Source organism: Elephas maximus, chromosome 8, assembly GCF_024166365.1.
Source record: "Elephas maximus indicus isolate mEleMax1 chromosome 8, mEleMax1 primary haplotype, whole genome shotgun sequence".
Taxonomy (NCBI): domain Eukaryota; kingdom Metazoa; phylum Chordata; class Mammalia; order Proboscidea; family Elephantidae; genus Elephas; species Elephas maximus.
In genome coordinates, this window is record NC_064826.1 from 46775733 (window position 1) to 46803493 (window position 27761).

The window sequence follows — 27761 nt, forward strand, 5'->3', positions numbered from 1 at the left end:
GTTATCATTTGTAACCCATGGAATGCCTGTACACAAGAGAAATGAGATACACACGTTATACTCGGGAAGCTGTAGCATTGGAGACATCGTGTTACGACGTCTGCTATATCCTGTTCTCCAATCAGGATTTCTGAATTCTACATGTCTATGCCAAGAAATTTGGAAGACAGCTACCTGAATGACTGCAAGAGATCCATATTCATGCCCATTCCAAAAATGAGATCCAAAGGAATGCAGAAAATTATTGAATAATATCATTAACATCACATCCAAGTAGAATTATGCCGAAGGTCATTCAAAAATGGTTGCAGTAGTACATCAATAGGGAACGGCCAGAAATGCAAAACGAATTCAGAACAGGATGTGAAACAAGGGATAGCAATGCTGATGTCAGATGGATCTTGGCTAAAAGGAGAGAATATCAGAAAGATATTTACCTGTGTCTTATTGACTACGCTAAAAGCATTCGACTATGTGGGTCATAACAAATTATGAATAAAATTGAGAAGAATGGGAATTCCAGAACACTTAATTGTGCTCATGAGGAACCTGTGCATAGATCAAGAGGCAGCTGTTCGGACAGAACATGGGGACACTGAGTGGTTTAGAGTCAGGAAAGGTGCGCATCAGGGTTGTATCCTTTCACCGTACTTATTCAGTCTGCATGCTGTGCAAATAATCCAAGAAGCTGGACTACATGAAGAAGCATGTGGTATCAGGACTGGAGGAAGACTCTTTAACAACCTGCGTTATGCTGATGTCACAAAATTGCTTGCTGAAAGTGAAGAGGAGTTGAAGCACTTACTGATGAAGATCAAAGACTATAGCCTGTTTATGGATTACAAAACCAAAAACCAAACCCATTGCCATCGATCAATTACGACTCATAGCGACCTTATAGGACAGAGTAGACCTGCCCCATGGGGTTTCCAAGGAGCAACTGGTGGATTTGAACTGCTGACCTTTTGGTTAGTAGCCAAGCTCTTAACCACTGCATCACCAGGGTTCCCAGTAGGGATTATACCTTAACACAAAGAAAGCAAAATTCTCATATCTAGACCAGTAAGCAATATCATGATAAATAAAGAAAATACTGAAATTGTCAAGGATTTCATATTACTTTGCTCCACAATCAACACCCATGGAAGCAGCAGTCAAGAAATTAAACAACATATTGCATTGGGCGAATCTGCTGCAAAAGACCTCTTTGGAGTATTAAAAAGCAAAGATGTCATCTTCAGGACTAAGGTGGGCCTGACCCAAGCCATGGTATTTCCAATCATGTCATATGCATGCAAAGGCTGGACAAAGAATAAGGAAGACTGAAAAAGAATTGAGGCCTTTGAATGATGGTGATGGCAAAGAATAGTGAATATACCATGAACTACCAAAAGAACGACCAAATCTGTCTTGGAAGAAGTACAGCCAGAATGCTCCTTAGAACTAAGCAAGGATGGGGAGACTTTGTCTCATGTTCTTTGGACATGTTATCAAGAAGGACCAGTCCCTGGAGAAGAACATCATGCTTGGTAAAGTAGAGGGTCAGCAAAAAAAGAGGAAGACCCTCAGTGAGATGAACTGACACAGTGGCTGCAACAATGGGCTCAAACATAGCAACGATTGTGAGGATGGTGCAGGACCAGGCAATGTTTCGTTCTGTTGTAATAGGGTCGCTATGAGTCGGAACGAACTCGATGGCACGTAACAACAATTATAACCTTGTGGGACCACAGATATACATGCAGTTGGAAGTTGCCCAGAGGGATGTCATGTGGTACATGACTATATATACGTAAGGGCAACTGAAAGACCAAAGCAGAGCAAGGGCCAGGAACCAGATGGGGAAAGCATGGTTCAGCAACATGGAAGCTTTTCTACAGTGGCTACTGGTTCAAATACTCTCTTTCCTCACTCCTTCTCACTGCTGTACTAGTATAGGCAATACCTGGGTTAGAATGAGATCTGTTCCTAAGTGTGTCTTAAGGAATTTGTAGGTAAGTCAGAACAGGTACATATGGTCTTATTTAACCTTACTTTAGTGCAAGAAAAGGCTCAAAGGCTTTTCAGTGATTTAAAAGCTGCGCATGCAGCAAGTGAAAGTGATTGTAATGAAGAATTTGTTGCAAGTAGGGGTTGGTTCAATCAAGTAAAGACAAATTTACATAATTTTAAAGGGCAAGTATGAGTTGTCCATAAGCCTGGGACTTACTGCATTACAAAAGGAGCTGTAAAAAAAAACAAAAACAAAAATTTTTTTTAAGATTTCATTAGGCAGGATGATAAGGGAGATAGGGTGGGAGGTAGCAATGGGGATCCCCAAGGGAGATGGTAGGGGCTAAGAAAGGACATTCAATCTTTCCACTAGACTGTGAATTATTTAAGAATAAGTATCATCTCCTACCTAACTTTCTACCCTTGGTGCCTGGAAAGGAAATCCAGCACGTAGTAGGTGCTCAATAAATGTGCTGAATGAATAAGTACATGTAACTGTAGTGGATGCTATGATACATCATCCAGATTCCCATTCATAACTGAAGGGCTTATTCTCCTATCTGTTGGGAGTACAGCTGGCAGGCAGCCCTCAGCTGTCAGCCTTCTTAGGGAATTGCCCGGCTGAAAAGAGCTATCTGGCCCAAGGTCGCATGCCTTCCTAAAGTAGCTTGCATCTAATGACTGGGGACAATAGAGGTCTAGCCCACCTCACCCCAGCTTGGGACAACTCTGAGGGACTATCCTAGGTGCAGGCTCCCCTTTGGGGTCAATGAAATTGTATTACTAGCGAACTTATTCCATGGCCCAATGGGACTTTCTGTTCTTATACAACACAATCCCAAGAGGTCTCCCTATTAATCTTCCGGTGCTCTAACTTCCATCCCAGAGACTGCATTTAGGTAAACTCAACCTGAGACAATAGTCCAAAAGAGAACCTAGGTCTGAGCTAGATTCAAGACACCCAGAGAAAGTATTTGACTGCATATTAGAGGTCAGTAAATACAAAAGGCTTTACAAAGTGTAATAAAATTTTTTATCCCTTGCAATTTGTTTCCATTTCAGCTACTTTAGTAATCAAGAGATACAGAGTTACCTGAGAGTTCCTAGTGGTGCAAACGCTCCGTTCAAATCCACCAGGTGCTCCCTGGAGACCCTATGGGGCAGTTCTACTCTGTCCTGTAGGGTTGCTATGAGTCGGAATCAACTCGACGGCAATGGGTTTGGGTTTTAGTGGCGCAAACAGTTAATGTGCTCAGTTGCTAACAAAAAGGTTGGAGATTTGAGTCTGCCCAGAAGCACCTCAGAAGAAAGTCCGGGTGATCTACTTTTTAAAAAGCGGCCACTGGAAACTCTGTGGAGCGAGTTCGACTCTAACACACGTGGAGCCGCCATGGACCGGAACAGACTTGACGGCGACCGCTTGGCTAGAGAACTTTGAGAACTGCCTCAAAGAAGTTCATCTGTTTCACTATCATATAAGCAATTAATGGCAATCTGTACCAAATTAGATTCTTGTCTAACTTAAAAGAAAGCAAACCAAACATTAATGAATTTAGTGTAAACATGACGTAAAGCATTCCAAAGAACCAGCTGTTTTTCCTGTTGGTTTTCATCAACCTCCAGCCCGTTAGGGAATTGTTGTTCCACTAAAAGTCACTCAATACATTAACTTCAGTGCTTTTAAAAGTTAGAAATGCTTTTACGCTCGCTCACAAAAAGCTATTGTTAAAATACGAAGAGTTAAAAATTAACAAAGCTAGTCAATGCACAACTGAGAAGAAAATATATAAATGAATACCAAAACTATTCGTTTTATCTGAATAGAGTTCCATTTGTACTCAAAGATATCTCAGGACCAAAAAATACTTTTTAACCTTGAAACAATAGCTGATCAGGTATAACCATTAAATTGAAGCTCAGGCATTATTTCAAGTATATAAGTACTTATTTTTAAAGGTTTTATTTTTTTTTTTTTAGTAGTAGACTTGCCAATTTGCTACATAGCCTGGTTAGAACTAAATTGCTTTCTAATACCACTTGATAATTTGTGCTCACTACTACAACCTGGGGGTTTTGTCAAAGTATAGACACACTAGCATTCAGTTTTACAATAAAAGCGAAATGAGTGGACTAGATATAGAAAAAGCACAAGTCTGTATTTCCTGGCAAGTGGCTCAAAAAGCATTCAGCAGATGTTATACACTGTACTTCTGGCCAGGATAAGTGATTCTTATCTAATTCTATCAGTATACATTCCAGAAAACATACCTGGATTTGAATGCTCTGTTATGTGGAAATTTAAAAAGCATACTGAGTGACACTGAATACTAGCATGCTCTTTGCTGTATTACTTCACCATTATGTTCTCTTCTTTCAAAATTTAAAAGTTAACTAAATAATATTACTTGCCTGCAGAAACATGTCACATGATAATACTTAATTAAAAAAAAAAAAATTGAAAACGGCATGGTGCTGAGAGGGGCGGGTGACAACATAAATGTAGATAAAGCATTATAACCAAAATTAGTATCACTGAGTTACTATAATTGGATTCCACCCAACTGTCTCATTAATTTACTTAATCCCTACCTTTCCTACATAGTGCAACCACTCAGAACCCATCTGTCTTAGTCATCTAGTGCTGCTATAACAGAAATACCACAAATGGATGGCTTTAACAAAGAGAAACTTGTTCTCTCACTGTTTAGTAGGCTACAAGTCCAAATTCAGGGCATCAGCTCCAGGAGAAGGCTTTCTCTCTGTTGGCTCTGGAGGAAGGTCCTTGTCATCAGTCTTCCCTTGGTCTGGGAGCATCTCAGCGCAGGAACCTCAGGTCCAAAGGACGTGCCCTGCTCCTGGCACTGCCTTCTTGGTGGTATAAGGTTCCCATGTCTCTCTGCTTGCTTCTCTCTTTTATCTCCAAAGAGATTGGCTTAACACACCATCTAATCTTTTAGATCTCATCAGTATAACTGCCACTAATCCATCTTATTACACCACAGTGATAGGATTTACCACACACAGGGAAATCACATCAGAAAATAAAATGGTAGACAATCATACAATCATATAAGGGAATCATGACCTAGCCAAGTTGATAGATATTTTGTGGGGACACAATTCAAGCCATGACATTCCACCCTTTGGCCACCAAAAATTCATGTCCTTGACACATCTAAAACATATCTACCCCACCACATCAAAGCAAAAGTCTTAATTCAATTCTAAGTCCAAAATCCAGAAATTTCTCTTCATCTGTGAAATCTAAAGTACAAGTTATCTGCTTCCAAAGTACAATGGCAGAACAGGCACAAGCTAGACATTTCCATTACAAATGGGAGAAACTGGAGGGAAAGAAGGCATAACAGGTACCAAGCAAGTTGGCAGAACACATTACATTAGCCCTCAAGGCTTGAAAATAATCCTCTGTTCTCAGAGGCCATTTACACAATAGCCCTGCCCTCCAGACTTTAGGTATTGGCCACACTCTCCAGATTCTGAGTAGAGGCCCCTCAGCCCTAGGCTTCAGCTCCACCTTCCAGGCCCACTGGGAGAGCAACTCTGCTCCCTCGGCTTTGGGTGCACCACTCTCCTAGCCCATCAGAGTGGCAATTCCACCCTTAGAAACACCAGAGGCCATGGCTCCATCCTTTGAAGCTCCTGAGGTCATGGCCATACCTTTTGGGACTGAGGCAGCTCGGCTTCCTGTATTCTTTGTCTCTTCAGCTTTTGCTTCCTGGTTTCTTGGCCTCTTGGCTCTTGGGCCTCATGCCCACCTCTGCCTTGCTGAGGTAAGTGTTCCAAAGCTCTGTAGCTCTACCAATAAGTGCCTGGAGACATCCTGCTCCACCAGAAAATTTCAGCCAAAAGGCACTCAGCTCTCTTGCTCTGTGGGTCGGCAAGCCTAGCTCCACTGACAAGTGCCCAGAGGCATCCCACTCTGCCAGGAAGCCTCCTGCTCCAAGGCACTCAGCTCTCCTACTCCATGGGTTGGCTCCAGCACTGTCTGGCACTGGTCTCCTGGTTCTGCTGCTGTTAGCTCTCTGCTGCTGCTGCTTCTTTGCCACTGCAGGTTTCCTGCTGCTGCTGGTTTTCTGTTGCTGCTGGTCCTCTGCTGCTGCTGCTTCTCTTGCTGCTGCTGGTCCTCTGTTGCTGCTGCTGGTCCCCTGCCACTGTTGGTCCTCTATCTACTCAGTTTCAAAACTGCTTCCACGTTTTAGGTATCAGAGCAGCACCCTACCCCTGGCACCAAATTCTGTCTTGGTCATCTAGTGCTGCTGTAACAGAAATACCATAAGTGGGTGGCTTTAACAAAGAGAAACTTATTCTCTCACTGTCTAGTAGACTACAAGTCCAAATTCAGGGCATCAGCTCCAGGAGAAACCTTTCTCTCTCTGTCAGCTCTGGAGGAAGGTCCTTGTCATCAGTTTTCCCTTGGACTGGGAGCATCTCAGCGCAGGGACGTCATACCACCAAGAAAGCAGTACTGGGAGCACAGTGTGTCCTTTGGACCTGAGGTTCCTGCGCTGAAATCCTCCCAGACCAAGGGAAAACTGATGCATCACAAGGACCTTCTTCCAGTGCCAACAGAGACAAAAAGCCTTCCCCTAGAGCTGGTGCCCTGAATTTGGATTTCTAGCCTACTGGACTGTGAGAGAATAAACTTCTCTTTGTTAAAGCCACCCACTTGTGGTATTTCTGTTTTAGCAGAACTAGATTTTTTTTTTTTAGATGACTAAGACACCATCTTTATTTCTTTCATTGTGCTTTCTTCTGAATTATCTCCTGTACATATTTCATTGTTTCCTTTTCTAATACATTAAAATTCAGAATTATTATTAGTTTTGTATCTTCGATTTCTTGTGAAAATAAAACTAAGTTAGCCTATGAGTAATTTTATTTTGTGGGTTTTTTAAAAAGATGGTTTGTTTACAATTATTTGAAGGACCAGCTTCCCGATGGCAGTTCCTTCCTTAACTACAAAGAAAGAATTATCTCTTAAAATTTATGCTATGTGAAGAGTTTGAGATGTATTAGGACTTTGTCATCTTACCATGAATACTTCCTAATGTAATATCCCCAGCAGCAGAAGACAGAAATGATGATTCTGTATAAAGATACTTGGCTTTCAGCAAACCATCTTCAGTAGAAATATTAACAGAACTTCCCTGCAGTTTATCTACCGTCACAGTCTAGTAAGAGAAAGACTAACGTCAGTTCATTATAAAATAAAGACCAATAAAAAGTGAAAATGATATCTACTAAATTAGCTGGCAACTACATAAGAAGTTACTACCAAGTACAAAATCAGTTTAACGGCTCTGATACACGAGCTCTTAATTTATCTTAATAATGTTTACATTTTTTAGGTAGTGTTCTTCATCTTTTGTTAGAGTTACTCTTGCTTGAAATTTTTGAAATGGGGCTCATTGGTTAAGAGGTCAGCTGCTAACTAAAAGGTCCTTGGAAACTCTATGGGACAGTTCTTTTGTGTATTCTAGGGTCGCTATGAGTCAGAAGGAAACCCTGGTGGTGCAGTGGTTAAGTGCTACGGCTGTTACCTGAGAGGTTAGCAGTTTGAATCCTCCAGGTGCTCCTTGGAAACTCTATGGGGCAGTTCTACTCTGTCCTGTAGGGTCGCTATGAGTCAGAATCGCTATGAGTTGGACTCAAGGGCAGTGGGTTTGTATGAGTCAGAATGAACTTTAAAGCAATGAATTTGGTTTTGGTTATTTGGATAGCATTACTGCTATCAAATGGTGCCACCCTGTGGAAAATACTGAAGAAGCTGATTTTGAAACATCCTTCAATTTGCCTAAACACAAAGTAAACAGATCTTGGAAAAATACTTAAATAAGCCAAATATATAAGAAAAATTTAATCTAGATATTAATACTATCACTTAGTAAGCTATTTTAATCCGTGATCATAAAATAAAAATCTCTTCAGAACTAGAATTAAATATTAAGTATTTAGGTTTTTATTGATTCCAGATAAGGAACTAAATAACTGTGAAAGTATTAGCCACAAACTATAAATTATATAACATTTAATCACCTCAAATTCAAATCTGAATTCACTAATGAAATAAAATGCATTAAAAAGGGAATGTTTATAGCACCTACCCACTGTGTTAAAAAAAATTGTGTTAGCCAAACTTAAAGCAAATTATAATTACTAAAAAAAGGAAGTTTCAATCTTACACTTTTCTCTGATGCATGAATATCTATATTTCCATAAACTGTTCCCAAACAAATCACCTTTCCTCCTTTTGTTTGAACATGTAATTTTTGACCCTGGAAGACAAATACAAAAACACATATAGAGTAGAAGAGAGAATAAGTTGGACTCATACCAATAAAAAATTCAACATTTTACATATTTCTTTTTTATTTGCAAAAATAATTAAGCAGCAAAGGAAGAACCAAGAATGAAAAATAAACGCACTGTTTGGAATAAAACCAATTGGAAAAAAATGTCAATTGCTACTAAAAAGATTAAACAACCCACCTGCATTCAAAAGAAAAAAACTGGGATGTTTCAGTAGCTCCACTGAAGAAGGCCTTGGGAATCAAAGATCACTGTGATCAGCTAACTCAACACCAACGATGAAGATAATGATGACAATAATCACTATTATTATTCATTATCATTAATACCAATAATAGTTATCACTTATTTGACATGTTCTCTGCACCAAAAACAATGTTAACTGCTTTATATGAATTACCATTTAATCCTCCCGACAACCGAGAAAAAAAGGTATTATATTTTCTCCTGTTTTACAGAGGAGGAACCCCAAGACTCAGGGAGGTTAAATAATATTATCAGGGTGACACAACTGAAAATTAACAAAGCCAACATATGAATTAAGCTCTGCATGATTCCAAAGCCTACATTCTTAAGGTTGGTGTGGTCTGAAGAACATATTAACCTTAGAGTAACAGCCTACTGACTTGTCATTTAAACTCCAGTTAAAAAAAAAACAAACTTGTTGCCATTGAGTCGATTCTGACTCATAGTGACCCTATAGGACATAGCAGAACTGCCCGATAGGGTTCCCAATGAGCAGCTCGTGAGTCTGAACTGCTGACCTTTTGGTTAGCAGCCTGAACTCTTAACCATTGTGCCACCAGGGCACCATTAAACACCAGTAGCCCTGCCTTTCTAGCACAGCACATCCCAGAAATGGGACTAAGAGAAACCTGGCAAATGTAGCAGAAAGTACTATTTAGCCCTGCCTTTCTAGCACAGCACATCCCAGAAATGGGACTAAGAGAAACCTGGCAAATGTAGCAGAAAGTACTATCTGTCCAACAAAATCACTTTTTTTCTTCATAGTAAAAGGAATGTAGCTGGGTGCATGGAGTAACTACATTTTCCATCTTCCTAACTCTTAGGTGTTGCTAAGCTCTTGCCAATAGAATGTAAGTAGGAATGCTATGTACCATTTCTAAACTGGTGTGTTTAGGAGAGGAGGTGTGTACTCTCTGTGCTCTTCCTATTCCATCGAGTGGGTGCAGATTACAAGGCGCTAGGAGATGGTAGAGTCACAACACGAAAGGAACCCAGAACTACCAAATGGAAATGTGCCACTACCTGTTTAGTTTATTTTCAGAGCAGTTTAATTGGCCTTAGTCATTATATATGCCTTCAGTTCTGCCACAATTAGAAAGAGATAAAGAATAGGTAATTAGCAGAAGCTGCAGAGGAAGAAAAGTTGCAAAAGCAAACTCACCAACATCATAACTAGCAACAGCAGAGAAGTGACTAAAAGGTAGGGAGAAAAAAATTCAAAGCTTCATATAGTTTTTGGTTGCTTTACTTATGGGACAAAATTGAAAAACCTTGGGTAAAACCGCCCAGGAATGAATTTTGAAAAATTTAGAGAAAAGGGCAAAATGAATCATTCTTAAAAAGATCTGTACTGTAGAATGGTAGACTACTTCAACCATATAGAAAGGCATGAGTCTAAAATCACATTTAAATACACTCTTTATCAGGCAAACAAGTAATTAATGAACTTTAGAAAAGAGCATCTCCAAAGCTACGCACAGGAATTTCTACGGAAGCTATGAAATTTACCAAAGTGTAAGCAAAATTTCACATACATGCATATTTTTTCTAAGAAGACAATCACCAGATTTTCAAAAAGGTCTAAGTCTCAAAAATTTAAGAAGTATTGTTGTAATTTAAATATCATCTAATTCCAAAAAAAGGTGAGGTAGCTTAGAAAATTTTAAAAAACACATAAAACTAGATAGCTAAAAGAAACGCTTAACTAAACCAAAGTCTACTTAGAAAAGAAAAATATATATATCCAATATATAAAGTTATAATGTAAACGTGTGGCATTCAGTGAGTTAAGTCTGCTGCCTAAACGCTGGATAAATGCAGTACTGCTGTACATTTTGCTTGGACAATAAAGAAGGTGGAAAGAGCATGAGCTTGGAAATCAGAAAGATGTGAATTCAAATTCCAGCTCAATTTATTAGCTATGTGAACTCAGGTGAGTTCCTCAATATCTTGGCACCTCATAGTTTCTTCCTTGATAAAATGAAGATAATAGAAGGATTAAATGAGATCATGTACATAAATGCTTAGCTAAGATTCCTGGTACACAATAAGAATGCAATAAATAGTGGTTATTATTGCTGTGTAAATTATATAAGTATATCTTAAGTCCTTAAAATTAATTAAAGAGAAATGTATTTTAATGGGTATTTGCCAATTCCAGGTAATGATATTGTACCATATTTAGAACTTAAGCCAGATATTTTACCAAAATGTTTCCATTTGTGGATTTATGTCAGTTAAATCCTAAAATCTCAAAAATATTTCTCTTAATCCTCAGTATTCTATCTGTAAGGATTGCTAGATATTTCATGACTTTCAGCCATTTTTTAAGAAGTCTTACAAAGATCAAATTAAAAATTTATATTTCAAAAATAGGAGTAAAAAATAAAAAACTCATTCTATCTTAAAATTACCGTATGGGTCTACTAGACTCTTACAAACCTGAAATATATTATGGGATCTTAGTGTTCTCACTTTTTTGTATCTGGCTTCAAACTAAAAGGCTGGTAGTTCAAATCCACCAGCTGCTCCTTAGAAACCCTATGGGGGAGTTCTACTCTATCTTACTGGGTCGCTATGAGTCGGAATCGACTAGACAGCAGCGGGCTTTTTGAGGGGGTGCTAATGGCATCTAGAAGGTAGAAGCCAGGCATGCTGCTAACCATTCTACAGTATACAGGACAGTCCCCCACAACAAGCAATAATCCAACCTAAAATGTTAATTGTGTCAAAGTTGAGAAACCCTGGCCTAGAAAAATGATATGACAGTGACATAAATCATCACTATTGCATCATCCCTCAGTTGTTTTATTGAGCTGTCTAAAGATAGCATCATCTTTCAAAATGATCTAAAGACACCATCTTTGTACCCCTTTTTTTAGCATTCATTGAACTAGTTGAAATTCAGAATTTTTCATTTTAGGCCAATAATAAGAAAAAAAGAAGAAAACTGACAGAAGAAGACATTTCAAAACTATCAGATGAATCAGAAGAGGAACGCAAAGAGACAGCCGCACACTAGATTTTAATTTTGATGGTGAAATTGATCCTGTAATTGAAAATCTCAGACTCTGAGTCTTCAGAGGACAATATTCTAGATGAATTTTCTGTAGCTCAGGCATTGGTGAGTGAACAATACATTTCTAAGAACAAAAAGGAATTACGGTATTATCTAGTCATTCATTCAACAGGAAGACTTAATCAATCTTTTCTGACAAGAACCTGGAAATCCTGCTTTGCTAAAAGGATGTGTAACAGTATTCTCAAATATTTTATGAGGTTTGAACAACTAAATTTATTTGATATAGTTCATACATGGACAGATACTGAAGGCAGGTGTATAAGTACAAGTGATTGGAAGAAAAAAATGATGTAAAAATAATTCCTCAAATTTTTCTTTCTATTTAGTGTTTATAAATCTAAAAATAAACATGCTTTGTGATTATGAAGCAAAAAAGATGAGTGTCCTCTCTTCAATAAAATTATGAGCTATCAAAGCATAAGAAAGTACTGCATTTTAATGATGCAAGTACAAGAAGAAGAAGAAATAATGCTAAATTAGAACTTATTAGAGATGTATTTGAAATGTGAAATTAGTTTGTGTTTTGACTATGCAAGTGCAAGAAGTACCGGAAGTAATGATAAGCTAAACCCTATGAAAGATACTTTTGAAATCTGAAATCAGTATTTACAATATGGGTATGTACCAGGTTCATGAATTTCAGCTAATGAACAGTTAGTTGCATTCAAAAAAACACTGTCCATTTCAGGTATACATATCTCCCAAACCAGGAAAAGATGGACTAAAAATTTCAGTTTTCAATTTTACATTCTTATTAAATTTCTAATAGTTGTCTTTCATCATTTGTCTTATTCTTATTTCCATAAACTATTAATAAAATGACTTACAAGTATAAGAATATTAAAAAATGTTCAATTAACCCAAATAGTAAATGGTGATGACTATTTTCCTAGTATACTGAGGTTTAATGGGAGTAATTCCTAACAGAAGGTTGCTTACTTCATATCCCTTAGATAGCATCCATTCTTGAGATGGTCTCTAAATTCAGGAAAGTTTATGGAATGACATCAAGGACATCATGCATGAAGAAAGCAAAGGTCATTAACAGTTATTTGACAAAATTTAGAGCAATACACACACCTTTTTACACAAGCTTATATAATTCACATATTCTTTGCCTGGCATTATCAGGGACCCTCTGGTTTTTGAATGTGAAAGAATATGTGGTTACGTAGTAAAAGCAGTGAAATGCAGTCAAGAGAGCTACGTTCTACCCACAGTTAAACTATTGTTTATTAGTTTGGTTAGAGCATTTTTCTTCTTTCTGGGTCTCAATTGTATCCTCTAGAGCAAGAGTTAGCAAACTATGGGCAAATCCAGTGTACCCCTGTTGTTGTTTTTTTTCCTATTGTGGTAATATTTGTCATTTTAACCATTTTTAAGTGTACATTTCAGTCACATTAATTACATTCACCATGTTGTACTACCATTATTACTATCCATTTACAAAACGTTTATATTATCTCAAACAGAAACTAAGTACCCCTTCAGCAATAACTCTGAATTCTCCAGCCCCTGGTAACCAGTAATAAACTTTCGTCTATTTGCCTATTCTAGGTCCTTCATATAAGTAGGATCATACAGTATTTTTCCCTTTTTGTCTGACTTACTTCACTCAGCATAATGTTTTCAAGGTTTAGCGCTGTTGGAGCATGTATCAGAACTTCATTTCTGTTTAGGGCTGAATTATATTTCATGTATGGCTATACCACACTTTGTTTATCAATTCATCTGTTGATGGACGCTTGAGTTGTTTCCACCTTTTGGCTACTGAGAATAATGCAGCAATGAATAATGGTGTACAAATATTTGTCTGAGTCCTTGCTTTCAAATCTTTTGGGTATATACAGAGGAGTGGAATTGCTCGGTCATATGGTAATTATATGCTAATGTTTTGAGGAACTTACAAACTATTTTCCCACAGTGGCTGCAGCATTTTACATTCACGCCAACAATACAGGGTTTCAATTTCTCCACATCCTCATCAACACTTGTTATTTAATGTTTTTAATATTTGTGAAGTGGTATCTCATTGTGGTTTTGACCACCAGCTGTTCTTGTAAACAAAATTTTATTGGAACACAGCTACACCCATTCATTTATAGTTGTACACAGCCAGCTTTCTTGCTACAATGGCAGTTGAGTAGTTGCAACTGAGCCCTTATGACCTGCAAAGCCTAAAATATTTACTATCTGGTCATTTACAGAAAGTTTGCTGGCCTCTGATCTGAAACGCAGAACCCTCGTGGCACAGTGGTTAAAAACTGGCTGCTAACCAAAAAGTTGGCAGTTCAAATCTACCAGCCATTCCATGGAAACCCTATGAGGCAGTTCTACTGTGTCCTAAAGGGCTGCTATGCGTTGGAATTGACTGGATGGCAATGGATTTGGTTATTTTGGTTTGCTCTGAAACACATAAAAGTTGCAATATCTAAAATACATGTACAGCTGTATTGTAACAAGAACAACATTTGCAGCATTTCTTAATAAGAGCAACATTAAAAGAAATATTGAAATATGATTAGAAAAATAAGTTTATACCTTAACAGACTGTAAGATGCTGGTCCCTTGCTCTGTTTCAATTTTGCAATTATCACACTCAATTTTTTGGACTTTTACACAACCAGACCCTGATGACTTGATATTCAAATCTAGAAGTGAAAAAAGAAAAACAACTTAGTATTATGGTCAATGAACTCCAAAGCATTTTAGCAACCCCTGGAAACCGCGCTCCTCTTTGCCTAGAAGTTATTCCACAATATTACTGAATCGTGAAGAGAATACAACTGTCCAAAGTCTCCTATAAAGGGGTTTCCACCATGGAAATAGAACCATAGTTGAAAGCTGCTTCTGACAGTTTTTAGAAATAAGGCAGTTACTTTTACTGGTCCATATCATCTAGATGTATACAAAAAGAGAGAGTTCCCAACATCTTTTATTTACAATCTACTTTATTATCTTGCCAGGCTAATCTGTTACAAAAGAAATCTTGTGATATTTTTGGTGTGCGAGGAGAAAAAAAACATATGTGAGAAGTAACTGAGGGAAGATATTCCATCCTTCTGTGTAAGATCATGGAAGCCTCTCTTCAACTGAGAAAACACACACACACTGATTCCACTAAGAATACAGCAAGTTAACAAGATATTATAACAAATCAGATAAGTTAGTGCATACTGCAGGAGTAGCATGGAACAAGTAGATACGATCATGACTTAGGACTTCTAATCCTACTTATAACTTTTCATATATAAAAAAAAAATTATCATGCACAACTATATCATAAAGGTATATGAAATAGTAAAAAAAAGGAACTTTGAAAACTAATAATAAATAATATTAAACCCTTAAGATTCTGGGTAAATGGCAATGGTATCTAAAGCATGTTTGGAAAGTAAGGAAGGAGTCAAGGTGCCATCCATGGCTATTAATTTAAAGCGTACTCTTATATAACTCCCCACGCATCTGTCAGTTTGTCATACTGTGGTGGCTTACATGTTGCTATGATGCTGGAAGCTATGCCACTGCTATTTCAAATAACAGCAGAGTCACACATGGCGGGCAAGTTTCAGTGGAACTTTCAGACTAAGACAGACTAAGAAGAAGGACCTGCCAGGCTACTTGTGAAAAAACTGGCTAGTAAAAATGCATTGAGCACTAATGACAGAAGAGCAGACAAGCTGTGGAATGACAATCAAAGACATCATAAATGAAGAAAGCAAAAGGTTATTAAAAAGACAGAAAGGGGAGAAAAAAACAAAATGCATGTCAGAAGAGACTCTGAAATTTGCTCTTAAATGTACAGTAAAACAGTAGCTAAAGCAAAATGAAGGAATGAAGTAAAAAAGCTGAACAGAAGATTTCAAAGCGTGGCTCAAGAAGACAAAGTGAAGTATTAAAATGAAACACGCAAAGACCTGGAGTTAGAAAACCAAAGGGGAAGAAGATGCTTGGCATTTCTTAAGCTGAAAGAACTGAAGAAAAAATTCAAGCCTCAAGTTGCAATACTGAAGGATTCTATGGTAAAAATATTGAACGACACAGGAAGCATCAAAAGCAGATGGAAGGAATACAGAGACTTGCTGTACCAAAAAGAATTGGTCGACATTCAGCCATTTGAGGAGATGGCATATGATCACGAACCAATGGTACTCAAGGAAGAAGTCCAAGCTGCACTGAAGGCACTGGCACAGAACAAGGCTCCAGGAATCAACAGAATACCAATCAAGATATTTCAACAAATGGATATAGTGCTACAGCTGCTCACTCCTGTTTGTCAAGAAATTTGAAAGACAGCTTCCTAGCCATCTGACTAGAAAAGATCCATATTTACACCCATTCCAAAGAAATGTGATCCAACACAAAGTGGAAATTATTTAACAATATCATTAATATCACACACAAGTAATGCAAAAGCAGTTGCAGCAGAACATCGACAGGGAACTGTCAGAAGTTCAAGCTGTATTTCAGAAGAGGACGCGGAACAAGGGAAATCATTGCTGATGTCAGGTGATCTTGACTGAAGGCAGAGAATACCAGAAAGATGTTTACTTGTGTTTTACTGACTATGCAAATGCATTCGACTGTGTGGATCATAACAAATTATGGATAACACTGCAAAGAATGGGAACTCCAGAGCATTTAATGGTGCTCATGAGGAACCTGCATACAGGCCAAGAGGCAGTCATTTGAACAGAACAAGGGGATACGGTGTAGTTTAAAGTCAGGAAAGGTATGGGTCAGGGCTGTATCCTTTCACCATATTTATTCAATCTGTATGCTGAGCAAATAATCCAAGAAGCTGGATTATATGAAGGAGAATGTGGCATCAGGATTGGTGGAAGACCCATGAACAACCTGTTATATGCAGATGACACACCTTGTTTGCTGAAAGTGAAAAGGACTTGAAGCACTTACTAATGAAGATCAAACACTACAGCCTTCAGTAATGGATTACACCTCAACATAAAGGAAACAAAAATCTTCATAACTGGACCAAGAAGCAACATCATGATAAATGGTGAAAATATTGAAACTGTTAAGGATTTCATTTAACTTGGATCTATAATCAAGGCTCATGGAAGCAGCAGCTGAGAAATCAAACGATGTATTACACTGGGCAAATCTGCTACAAAAGAGCTTTTTAATGTGTTAAAAAGCAAAGGTGAGAGGCGGGGCCAAGACGGCGGACTAGGTGGACACTACCGCGGATCACTCTTGCAACAAAGACTCGGAAAAACAAGTGAATCAATCACATACATAACAATCTACGAACTCTGAACAACAAACACAGATTTAGAGACAGAGAACGAACAAATACGGGGAGGCAGCGATTGTTTTCAGAGCCTGGAGCCAGCGTACCAGTCAGCGGATTTTCTGGAAAAACTAGTTTCCCAGTGATGGCTCGGAAACAGCAGTCCATATGAAACCACATAAAGAAGCAGACCATGACAGCTTCTCCAACCCCCCAAACAAAAGAATCAAAATCTTTCCCAAATGAAGATACAATCCTGGAATTATCAGATACAGAATATAAAAAACTAATTTACAGAATGCTTCAAGATATCACAAATGAAATTAGGATAACTGCAGAAAAAGCCAAGGAACACACTGATAAAACTGTTGAAGAACTCAAAAAGGTTATTCAAGAACATAGTGGAAAAATTAATAAGTTGCAAGAATCCATAGAGAGACAGCATGTAGAAATCCAAAAGATTAACAATAAAATTACAGAATTAGACAACGCAATAGAAAGTCAGAGGAGCAGACTCGAGCAATTAGAATGTAGACTGGGACTTCTGGAGGACCAGGGAATCAACTCCAACATAGCTGAAAAAAAATCAGATAAAAGAATTAAAAAAAAATGAAGAAACCCTAAGAATCATGTGGGACTCTATCAAGAAGGATAACTTGCGAGTGATTGGAGTCCCAGAACAGGGAGGGGGGACAGAAAACACAGAGAAAATAGTTGAAGAACTCCTGACACAAAACTTCCCTGACATCATGAAAGACGAAAGGATATCTATCCAAGATGCTCATCGAACCCCATTTAAGATTGATCCAAAAAGAAAAACACCAAGACATATTATCATCAAACTTGCCAAAACCAAAGACAAACAGAAAATTTTAAAAGCAGCCAGGGAGAAAAGAAAGGTTTCCTTCAAGGGAGAATCAATAAGAATAAGTTCAGACTACTCAGCAGAAACCATGCAAGCAAGAAGGGAATGGGACGACGTATACAGAGCACTGAAGGAGAAAAACTGCCAACCAAGGATCATATATCCAGCAAAACTCTCTCTGAAATATGAAGGAGAAATTAAGATATTTACAGATAAACACAAGTTTAGAGAATTTGCAAAAACTAAACCAAGACTGCAAGAAATGCTTAAGGAGATTGTTTGGCCTGATGACCAATAATACCAGGTACCAGCACAATACAAGGTCACAAAACAGAACGTCCTGATATCAACGCAACTCAAATAGGGAAAGCACAAAAACAAACAAAGTAAGATTAATTCTAAAAAATAAATAAATAAACAAAATAAAACACATAACAGGAAATCATGGAAATCAATACATAAACGATCACAATAATCAAAAAGAGGGACTAAATATAGGAGGCATTGAACTGCCAGATGGACAGTGATACAAGGCGATATAGAACGATACAAGTTAGGTTTTTACTTAGAAAAATAGGGGTAAATAATAAGGTAACCACAAAAAGGAATATCAATTCCATAACTCAAGAAAAACGTAACGACTCAACAAACATAAAGTTAAACATTATGAAAATGAGGATCTCACAATCTACTAAGAAAAACGTCTCAGCACAAAAAAGTATGTGGAAAAATGAAAAGGCCAACAGCACACATGAAAAGGCATCAAAATGACAGCACTAAAAACTTATTTATCTATAATTATGCTGAATGTAAATGGACTAAATGCACCAATAAAGAGACAGAGAGTCACGGACTGCATAAAGAAACACGATCCATCTATACGCTGCCTACAAGAGACACACCTTAGACTTAGAGACACAAACAAACTAAAACTCAAAGGATGGAAAAATATATATCAAGCAAATAATAAGCAAAAAAGAAGAGGAGTAGCGATATTAATTTCTGACAAAATAGACTTTAGACTTAAATCTGCCACAAAGGATAAAGAAGGACACTATATAATGATAAAAGGGACAATTGATCAGGAAGACATAACCATATTAAATATTTATGCACCCAATGACAGGGCTGCAAGATACATAAATCAAATTTTAACAGAATTGAAAAGTGAGATAGACACCTCCACATTTATAGTAGGGGACTTCAACACACCACTTTCGGAGAAGGACAGGACATCCAGTAAGAAGCTCAATAGAGACACGGAAGACCTACTTACAACAATCAACCAACTTGACCTCATAGACTTATACAGAACTCTCCACCCAACTGCTGCAAAATATACTTTTTTTTCTAGTGCACATGGAACATTCTCTAGAATAGACCACATATTAGGTCATAAAACAAATCTTGGTAGAATCCAAAACATCGAAATATTACAAAGCATCTTCTCAGACCACAAGGCAATGAAGCTAGAAATCAATAACAGAAAAACTAGGGAAAAGAAATCAAATACTTGGAAAATGAACAATACCCTCCTGAAAAAAGACTGGGTTATAGAAGACATTAAGGAGGGAATAAGGAAATTCTTAGAAAGCAACGAGAAAGAAAATACTTTCTATCAAAACCTCTGGGACACAGCAAAAGCAGTGCTGAGGCCAATTTATATCGATAAATGCACACATACAAAAAGAAGAAAGAGACAAAATCAGAGAACTGTCCCGACAACTTGAACAAATAGAAAGTGAGCAACAAAAGAACCCATCAGACACCAGAAGTAAACAAATAATAAAAATTAGAGCTGAACTAAATGAATTAGAGAACAGAAAAACAATTGAAAAAATTAACAAAGGCAAAAGATGGTTCTTTGAAAAAATTAACAAAATTGATAAACCATTGGCTAGACTGACTAAAGAAAAACAGGAAAGGAAACAAATAACCCGAATAAGAAACGAGAAGGACCACATCACAACAGAGCCAAATGAAATTAAAAGAATCATTTCAGATTACTACGTAAAATTGTACTCTAACAAATTTGAAAACCTAGAAGAAATGGATAAATGCTTAGAAAAATACTACCTACCTAAACTAACACATTCAGAAGTAGAACAACTAAATAGACCCATAACAAAAAAAGAGATTGAAACGGTAATCAAAAACCTTCCAACAAAAAAAAGTCCTGGCCCAGACGGCTTCACTGCAGAGTTCTACCAAACCTTCAGAGAAGACTTAACACCACTACTACGGAAGGTATTTCAAAGCATAGGACAAGACGGAATACTACCCAACTCATTCTATGAAGCTACCATCTCCCTGATACCAAAACCAGGTAAAGATATTACAAAAAAAGAAAATTTTAGACCTATATCCCTCATGAACATAGATGCAAAAATCCTCAACAAAATTCTAGCCAATAGAATCCAACAACACATCAAAAAAATAATTCACCCTGATCAAGTGGGATTTATACCAGGTATGCAAGGCTGGTTTAACATCAGAAAAACCATTAATGTAATCCATCACATAAATAAAACAAAAGATAAAAACCACATGATCTTATCAATAGATGCAGAAAAGGCATTTGACAAAGTTCAACACCCATTTATGATAAAAACTCTTACCAAAATAGGAATTGAAGGAAAATTCCTCAACATAATAAAGGGCATCTATGCAAAGCCAACAGCCAATATCACTCTAAATGGAGAGAACCTGAAAGCATTTCCCCTGAGAACGGGAACCAGACAAGGATGCCCTTTATCACCACTCTTATTCAACATCGTACTTGAAGTCCTAGCCAGGGCAATTAGGCTAGACAAAGAAATAAAGGGTATCCAGATTGGCAAGGATGAAGTAAAGCTATCACTATTTGCAGATGACATGATCGTATACATGGAAAACCCTAAGGAATCCTCCAGAAAACTACTGAAACTAATAGAAGAGTTTGGCAGAGTCTCAGGTTATAAAATAAACATACAAAAATCACTTGGATTCCTCTACATCAACAAAAAGAACACCGAAGAGGAAATCACCAAATCAATACCATTCACAGTAGCCCCCAAGAAGATAAAATACTTAGGAATAAATCTTACCAAGGATGTAAAAGACCTATACAAAGAAAACTATAAAACTCTGCTACAAGAAATTCAAAAGGACATACTTAAGTGGAAGAACATACCCTCCTCATAGATAGGAAGACTTAACATAGTCAAAATGTCCATTCTACCAAAAGCCATCTATACATATAACACACTTCCAATCCAAATACCAATGTCATATTTTAAGGGGATAGAGAAACAAATCACTAATTTCATATGGAAGGGAAAGAACCCCCGGATAAGCAAAGCATTACTGAAAAAGAAGAAGAAAGTGGGAGGCTTTACTCTACCTGATTTCAGAACCTATTATACAGCTACAGTAGTCAAAACAGCCTGGTACTGGTACAACAGGCACATAGACCAATGGAACAGAATTGAGAACCCAGATATAAATCCATCCATGTATGAGCAGCTGATATTTGACAAAGGACCAGTGTCAGTCAATTGGGGAAATGACAGTCTTTTTAACAAATAGTGCTGGTATAACTGGATATCCATTTGCAAAAGAATGAAACAGGACCCATACCTCACACCGTGCACAAAAACTAACTCCAAGTGGATCGAAGACCTAAACATAAAGACTAAAACGATAAAGATCATGGAAGAAAAAATAGGGACAACCCTAGGAGCCCTAATACAGGGCATAAACAGAATACAAAACATTACCAAAAATGATGAAGAGAAACCAGATAACTGGGAGCTCCTAAAAATCAAACACCTATGCTCATCTAAAGACTTCACCGAAAGAGTAAAAAGACCACCTACAGACTGGGAAAGAATATTCAGCTATGACATCTCAGACCAGTGCCTGATCTCTAAAATCTACATGATTCTGTCAAAACTCAACCACAAAAAGACAAGCAACCCAATCAAGAAGTGGGCAAAGGATATGAACACACATTTCACTAAAGAAGATATTCAGGCAGCGAACAGATACATGAGAAAATGCTCCCGATCATTAGCCATTAGAGAAATGCAAATTAAAACTACGATGAGATTCCATCTCACACCAACTAGACTGGCATTAATCCAAAAAACACAAAATAATAAATGTTGGAGAGGCTGCGGAGAGATTGGAACTCTCATACACTGCTGGTGGGATTGTAAAATGGTACAACCACTTTGGAAATCCATCTGGCGTTATCTTAAACAGTTAGAAATAGAACTACCATACAACCCAGAAATCCCACTCCTCGGAATATACCCTAGAGATACAAGAGCCTTCACACAAACAGACATATGCACACCCATGTTTATTGCAGCTCTGTTTACAATAGCAAAAAGCTGGAAGCAACCGAGATGTCCGTCAACGGATGAATGGGTAAATAAATTGTGGTATATTCACACAATGGAATACTATGCATCGATAAAGAACAGTGACGAATCTCTGAAACATTTCATAACATGGAGGAATCTGGAAGACATTATGCTGAGCGAAATGAGACAGAGGCAAAAGGACAAATATTGTATAAGACCATTATTATAAGATCTTGAGAAATAGAAAAAACGGAGAAGAACACATACTTTTGTGGTTACAAAGGGGGGAGGGAGGGAGGGAGAGAGTTTTTTATTGATCAATCAGTAGATAAGAACTGCTTTGGGTGAAGGGAAAGACAACACACAATAGAAGGAAGGTCAGCCTAATTGGACTGGACTAAAAGCAAAGAGGTTTCCGGGATAAAATGAGAGCTTCAAAGGTCAGCGGAGCAGGAGCTGGGGTCTGGGGAACATGGTTTGAGGAGACTTCTAAGTCAACGGGCAAAATAATTCTATTATGAAAACATTCTGCATCCCACTTTGAATTGTGGCGCCTGGGGTCCCAAATGCCAACAAGCGGCCATCTAAGATACATCAATTGGTCTCAACCCACCTGGAGCAAAGGCAAAGGAAGAACACCAAGGTCACACGACAACTAAGAACACAAGGGACAGAAAGGGCCACATGAACCAGAGACCTACATTATCCTGAGACCAGAAGAACTAGTTGGTGCCCAGCCACAATCGATGTCTGCCCTGTCAGGGAGCACAACAGACAACTCCTGAGGGAGCAGAAGAAGACCAATGGGATTCAGACCCCAAATTCTCATAAAAAGACCACACCTAATGATATGAATGCGACTAGAGGAATCCCAGAGACAATGCTCCCCAGAACTTCTGATGGCACAGGACAGGAACCATCCCCGAAGACAACTCATCAGGCATGAAAAGGACTGGTCAGCGGGGGGGAGAGAGATGGTGATGAAGAGTGAGCCAATTAAATTAGGTGAACACTGGAGAGTGTGTTGGCAACTCTTGACTGGAGAGGGGATGGGCAGATAGAGAGAGAGGGAAGATGGCAAAATTGGCACGAAACGAGAGACTGAAAGGGCTGACTCAATAGGGGGAGAGCAAGTGGGAGAAGGGAGTATCATGTATGTAAACCTACATGTGACAGACTGATTGGAATGGTAAATGTTCACCTGAAGCTTAATAAAAATTAATTAAAAAAAAAAGCAAAGGTGAGTCTGACTCAAGCCATGATATTTTCAATTACCTCACATGCATGAGAAAGTTGGACAATGAACAAGGAAGACTAAAGAATTGATGCCTTTGAATTATGGTGTTGGAGAAGACTACTGAATATACTATGGACTGCCAGAAGAAGGAACAAATTTGTCTTGGAAGAAGTACAGCCAGGATGCTCCTCAGAAGCAAGGATGGTGAGACCTGGTCTCATGTGCTTTGGACATGTTATCAACAGGGACCAATTCCTAGAGAAGGACGTCATGCTTGGTAAAGTAGAGGATCAGCAAAAAAGAGGAAGACCCTCAAGGAGATGGATTGATACTGTGGCTGCAACAATTGGCTCAAGATTAACAAAGATTATAAAGATGGTACAGGACTGGGTAGTGTTTTGTTCTGCTGTACATAGGGTTGCTATGAGTCAGAATCAACTTAACGTCACCTAACAACTTTTACAACTCTTTATTAAAAACAATAACAGCACTGATATTTAATACCTAATCCACATAAATATTGATGGTGTACCTTAAAACAGACTAGAGAAATAAGCATTGTGTTGCCCAGACACAGAATATTGGGACTTAACTCCGAAATTTCAATTGTTATGGCAAAAATCCATGTCCATATTTATATACATGGTGGTCTCTATAAAGATTTGAAATAATAGTAATATTTTGGTTGGGATGTAAACTTCTTGGCAAAACTAAAATTATAAAAATATAACATTATCCCACACTTACAAATATAATTGCAAAATTTATTACCCAGTTAAGTAGTGTTAAAACATAAGGCCTGATGTAAGGACAGTGTTGACAGGTATGGAGAGAAGGAAATCAATTTTAAAGATACACAGGGTAGGTGGGTGAGGGAAGGAAAAGTTAAGGGTAGACACTGAGTGGTAGTAGTGCTACTCTCACCCATTCACTGAAACAGGTAAGAGACAAATTGAAGGAACAAGGAGGTGTCAAGAAAATTCAGTTATGTTAATTTGAGGTGCCTGTGGAATAGACACGTGGAAAGAGTAAATTGGAATGGAGTTCTGGCTTTAAAAAGAGGAACCATAACAAATAATAAGCTTTAGGATCATCAACTTAGGTAGTAGCCATTTCATCTATGCTCCTGTAAAACTGTGCTTACCACTATTTCAATACTCAATGTATTTTGTACCACAGCAATATATTCACAACTCTTCCTCCCCACCCTAGACTGTTACCTTTTTGAGGGCAGGGTCTCTTATCCATCAAGACTGGTTAAAAGTTAAGAAGCAATAAAACACAGAGGTTAAGCACACTTGAGTCAGTTCAAATCCCAACTTCACTATTTTGTATCAGAGATAGTAGACACATTTCTTGATCCATCACTGCTGAAATATAAGTTTCATGAAGGCATGGGTTTTTTTCTATTTGTTCACCCACAATAAATATTTACTTTATGAAGCTTGCTATATCTCAACTTCCTCCTCTGAAATGGTAATAGTATCTAATTTATGGTGCAATTTTAAGGATTAAAAAGATTATCCTAGAAATGTTAGTTGCTATTATTCTGATGCCAGAAGGGTGTTTACTTGTGTTTTATTGACTATGCAAAGGCGTTCGACTGTGTGGATCATGACAAATTATGGATAACATTGCGAAGAATGCGAATTCCAGAACACTTAATTGTGCTCATGAGGAAACTTTACATAGATCAAGAGGCAGTTGTCCGGACAGAGCAAGGGGACACTGTGTCGTTTAAAGTCAGGAAAGGTGTGTGACAGGGTTGTATCCTTTCACTATACCTATTCAATCTGTACGCTGAGCAAAAAATCCGAGAAGCTGGACTATATGAAGAAGAACAGGGCATCAGGATTGGAGGAAGACTCATTAACAACCTGTGTTCTGCAGATGACACAACCTTGCTTGCTTGAAGAGGACTTAATGCAGTTAAGTTAATGCAGTTACTAATGAAGATCAAAGACCACAGCCTTCAGTATGCACTACACCTCAACATAAAGAAAACAAAAATCCTCACAACTGGACCAATAAGCAACATCATGGTAAACAGAAAAAAGACTGAATTGTCAAATATTTCATTTTACTTGGATCCACAATTAACACCCACAGAAGCAGCACTCAAGAAATCAAAAGACGCACTGCATTGGCAAATCTGCTGCAAAAGACTTCTTTAAAGTGTTGAAAAGCAAAGATATCACCTTGAAGACTAAGGTACGCCTAACCCAAGCCATGGTATTTTCAATCACATCATATGCGTGTGACAGCTGGACAATGAATAAGGAAGACCGAGGAATTGACGCCTTTGAATTGTGATGGCGAAGAATATTGAACATACCACGGACTGTCAAAAGAACGAACAAATCTGTCTCGGAAGAAGTACAACCAGAACAGTTTTAGAAGCAAGGATGGCGAGGCTGCATCTTACATACTCCGGGCATGTTGTCTTGAGGGATCAGTCCTTGGAGAAGGACATCATGCTTGGTAAAGCATAGGGTCAGCAGAAAAGAGGAAGATCCTCAAAGAGATGGATTGACACAGTGGCTGCAACAAGGTACTCAAGCATAACGATTGTGAGGATGGTGCAGGACTGGGCACTGTTTCGTTCTGTGGTACACAGGGTCGCTATCAACAACAATTATTCTGATCATCATCCTCAGTGCCAGGAAGAATGGGAGCCTGTGGAGATCTTCCTAGAAAAGTATTGTGTACACGGTGGCCTGCACTCTGGAAAATAACACTGGAACCCAAATATCTAGGAAACATATTCTGTGGGCATTATCAACTGAAGTTTCTCAGGCAGTCTTACTATGTTTTTCTTCACAGCCTGCTGCTCACAGAAAATTTACTTAAGCCAGGAAGAATGGGGGCATATCAGTAAAAACCTGGGTGCCTATGTGAAACCAAAATACTTGGTGCAGGATCGACATGGAACATCTAATACAGACATCTGTCTTTGGGTCAGATCCCCAAGGCTGTGAACAAAAGGAAATGTGGATGGATTCCCATACCGTTGAGTGGATTATCAAGAAACCATAATTCTGAAAATTAAAAGTTTGCTATTGACAAAATACAACGACAGAAATAGGAACAAGTGCCCAAAGTGAACAAAAAGGGCTCCACACATTATTTGACTTACAAAAAAAAAACCCGTTGCTGTTAAGTCGATTCTGACTCAAAGGGACCCTATAGGACAGAGTAGAGCTGCCACATAAGCCTTCCAATGAGCGCCTGGTGGATGTGAACTGCCGATATTTTGGTTAGCAGCCGTAGCTCTTAGCCACTACGCCACCAGAGTTTCTTAAATTTATTCAGATCATGTTTCCATTCTATTCATAAAATTCCTATAATTGGAAACTTCCTAACTACTACCCAGAAAAAGAGAGTAGGGGAAGGAAAAAAAAAAGCAGCAGCTTCCAAAGGGGGCAATGCCAATTGGGTTGGAAAGTCAGTTCAAAATGGATCAATTAAAAGTGCACATCAGGGAGGCAGGGCCAAGATAACTGACTAGGTAGAAGCTACCGTGGATCCCTCTTGCAACAAAGACTTGGAAAAACAAGTGAATTGATCACATACATGACAATCTACAAACCCTGACCATCAAACACAGAACTAAAGAGTTGACCTGAGTGACAGGGAAGGGAAAAGCCACGCCCTGAAGCAGCGACCGCTTCTGGAACTGGCGACCCGCGCCACATCCTTGAGCCCTCGCAGTTCCCTGGTGCCAGAGAGGTGGAGCTGATTGCGGCTTACTGAGATGGGGCAAGTGGGACACAGCCCTAACCCCTAACCCCCTGGAGTAACCTCGGAAGAGACTTAGCCGGCACAAGCAGGCTGCACACTGACGCGGCTGACAAGAGAACAAGCAACCATGGAGAAGCAGCGACTGTTTTCAGAGCCTGAAGCCAGCATCCCTGTCAGAAAACCTTGGCGCTGGCTTTGGACTAAGCGCAGAGGAGCTGAGTACGGCTTCCTGAGACAGCGCAAGTGTGGGACCCCGGCCTGACCCTCAGGGGCAACCCTGACCCAGCCAGCACACACAGGCTATGCTTCTCTGGAATCTCAGATAAAACAGTCATCACCAAGCAAGATAAGTAACTTTGTCTATACTGCCCGCACTACTCTCTCCTATCTATCTGATCCCTCCCCTCCCTGCCCCAGGTGGTTTCATTAACATTGGAATTTCCTGGGCCAGGGAGTGAAGTGCTTGCGGGGGGGGGGGGGGGGGGGTGGGGGGGGGTGGGGGGGGGGCGGTTTCCTAACCCATTCTCCTGGCCTGAGAGAAGCAGCAACTAACAACCCAGGGGGAAAAAAAACCTTCCCTAACTTCCCTAAACTGGAATAAAGATACAGAACCAGCTCCAGCCAAGCATATGAGATACACAGTCTTTGGCTTACATCCCTACAGG

The 27761-nt window shown here is 38.7% G+C and overlaps 2 protein-coding genes across 6 annotated transcripts in view; one reads left to right on the top strand and one right to left on the bottom strand.

Annotated features, from left to right (window-relative positions):
- The window catches only part of FBXL13 (F-box and leucine rich repeat protein 13), a 358734-nt gene extending 347159 nt beyond the window's left edge, over window positions 1-11575 (top strand). The window contains exon 21 of the mRNA XM_049893085.1: window positions 11492-11575. Within this exon, the coding sequence (XP_049749042.1) occupies window positions 11492-11522 (31 nt within the window). The 3' untranslated portion in view covers window positions 11523-11575. The remainder of the gene's footprint in view (window positions 1-11491) is intronic.
- FAM185A (family with sequence similarity 185 member A) overlaps window positions 1-27761 on the bottom strand; it is a 159093-nt gene that overhangs the window by 125317 nt on the left and 6015 nt on the right. For all 5 annotated transcript variants that reach the window (XM_049893112.1, XM_049893107.1, XM_049893108.1 and 2 more), the window contains exons 2-4: window positions 14192-14301; window positions 8196-8288; window positions 7046-7184 (exon numbers count right to left, since the gene is read on the bottom strand). In XM_049893112.1, coding sequence (XP_049749069.1) covers window positions 7046-7184; window positions 8196-8288; window positions 14192-14301 — 342 coding nt within the window. The remainder of the gene's footprint in view (window positions 1-7045; window positions 7185-8195; window positions 8289-14191; window positions 14302-27761) is intronic.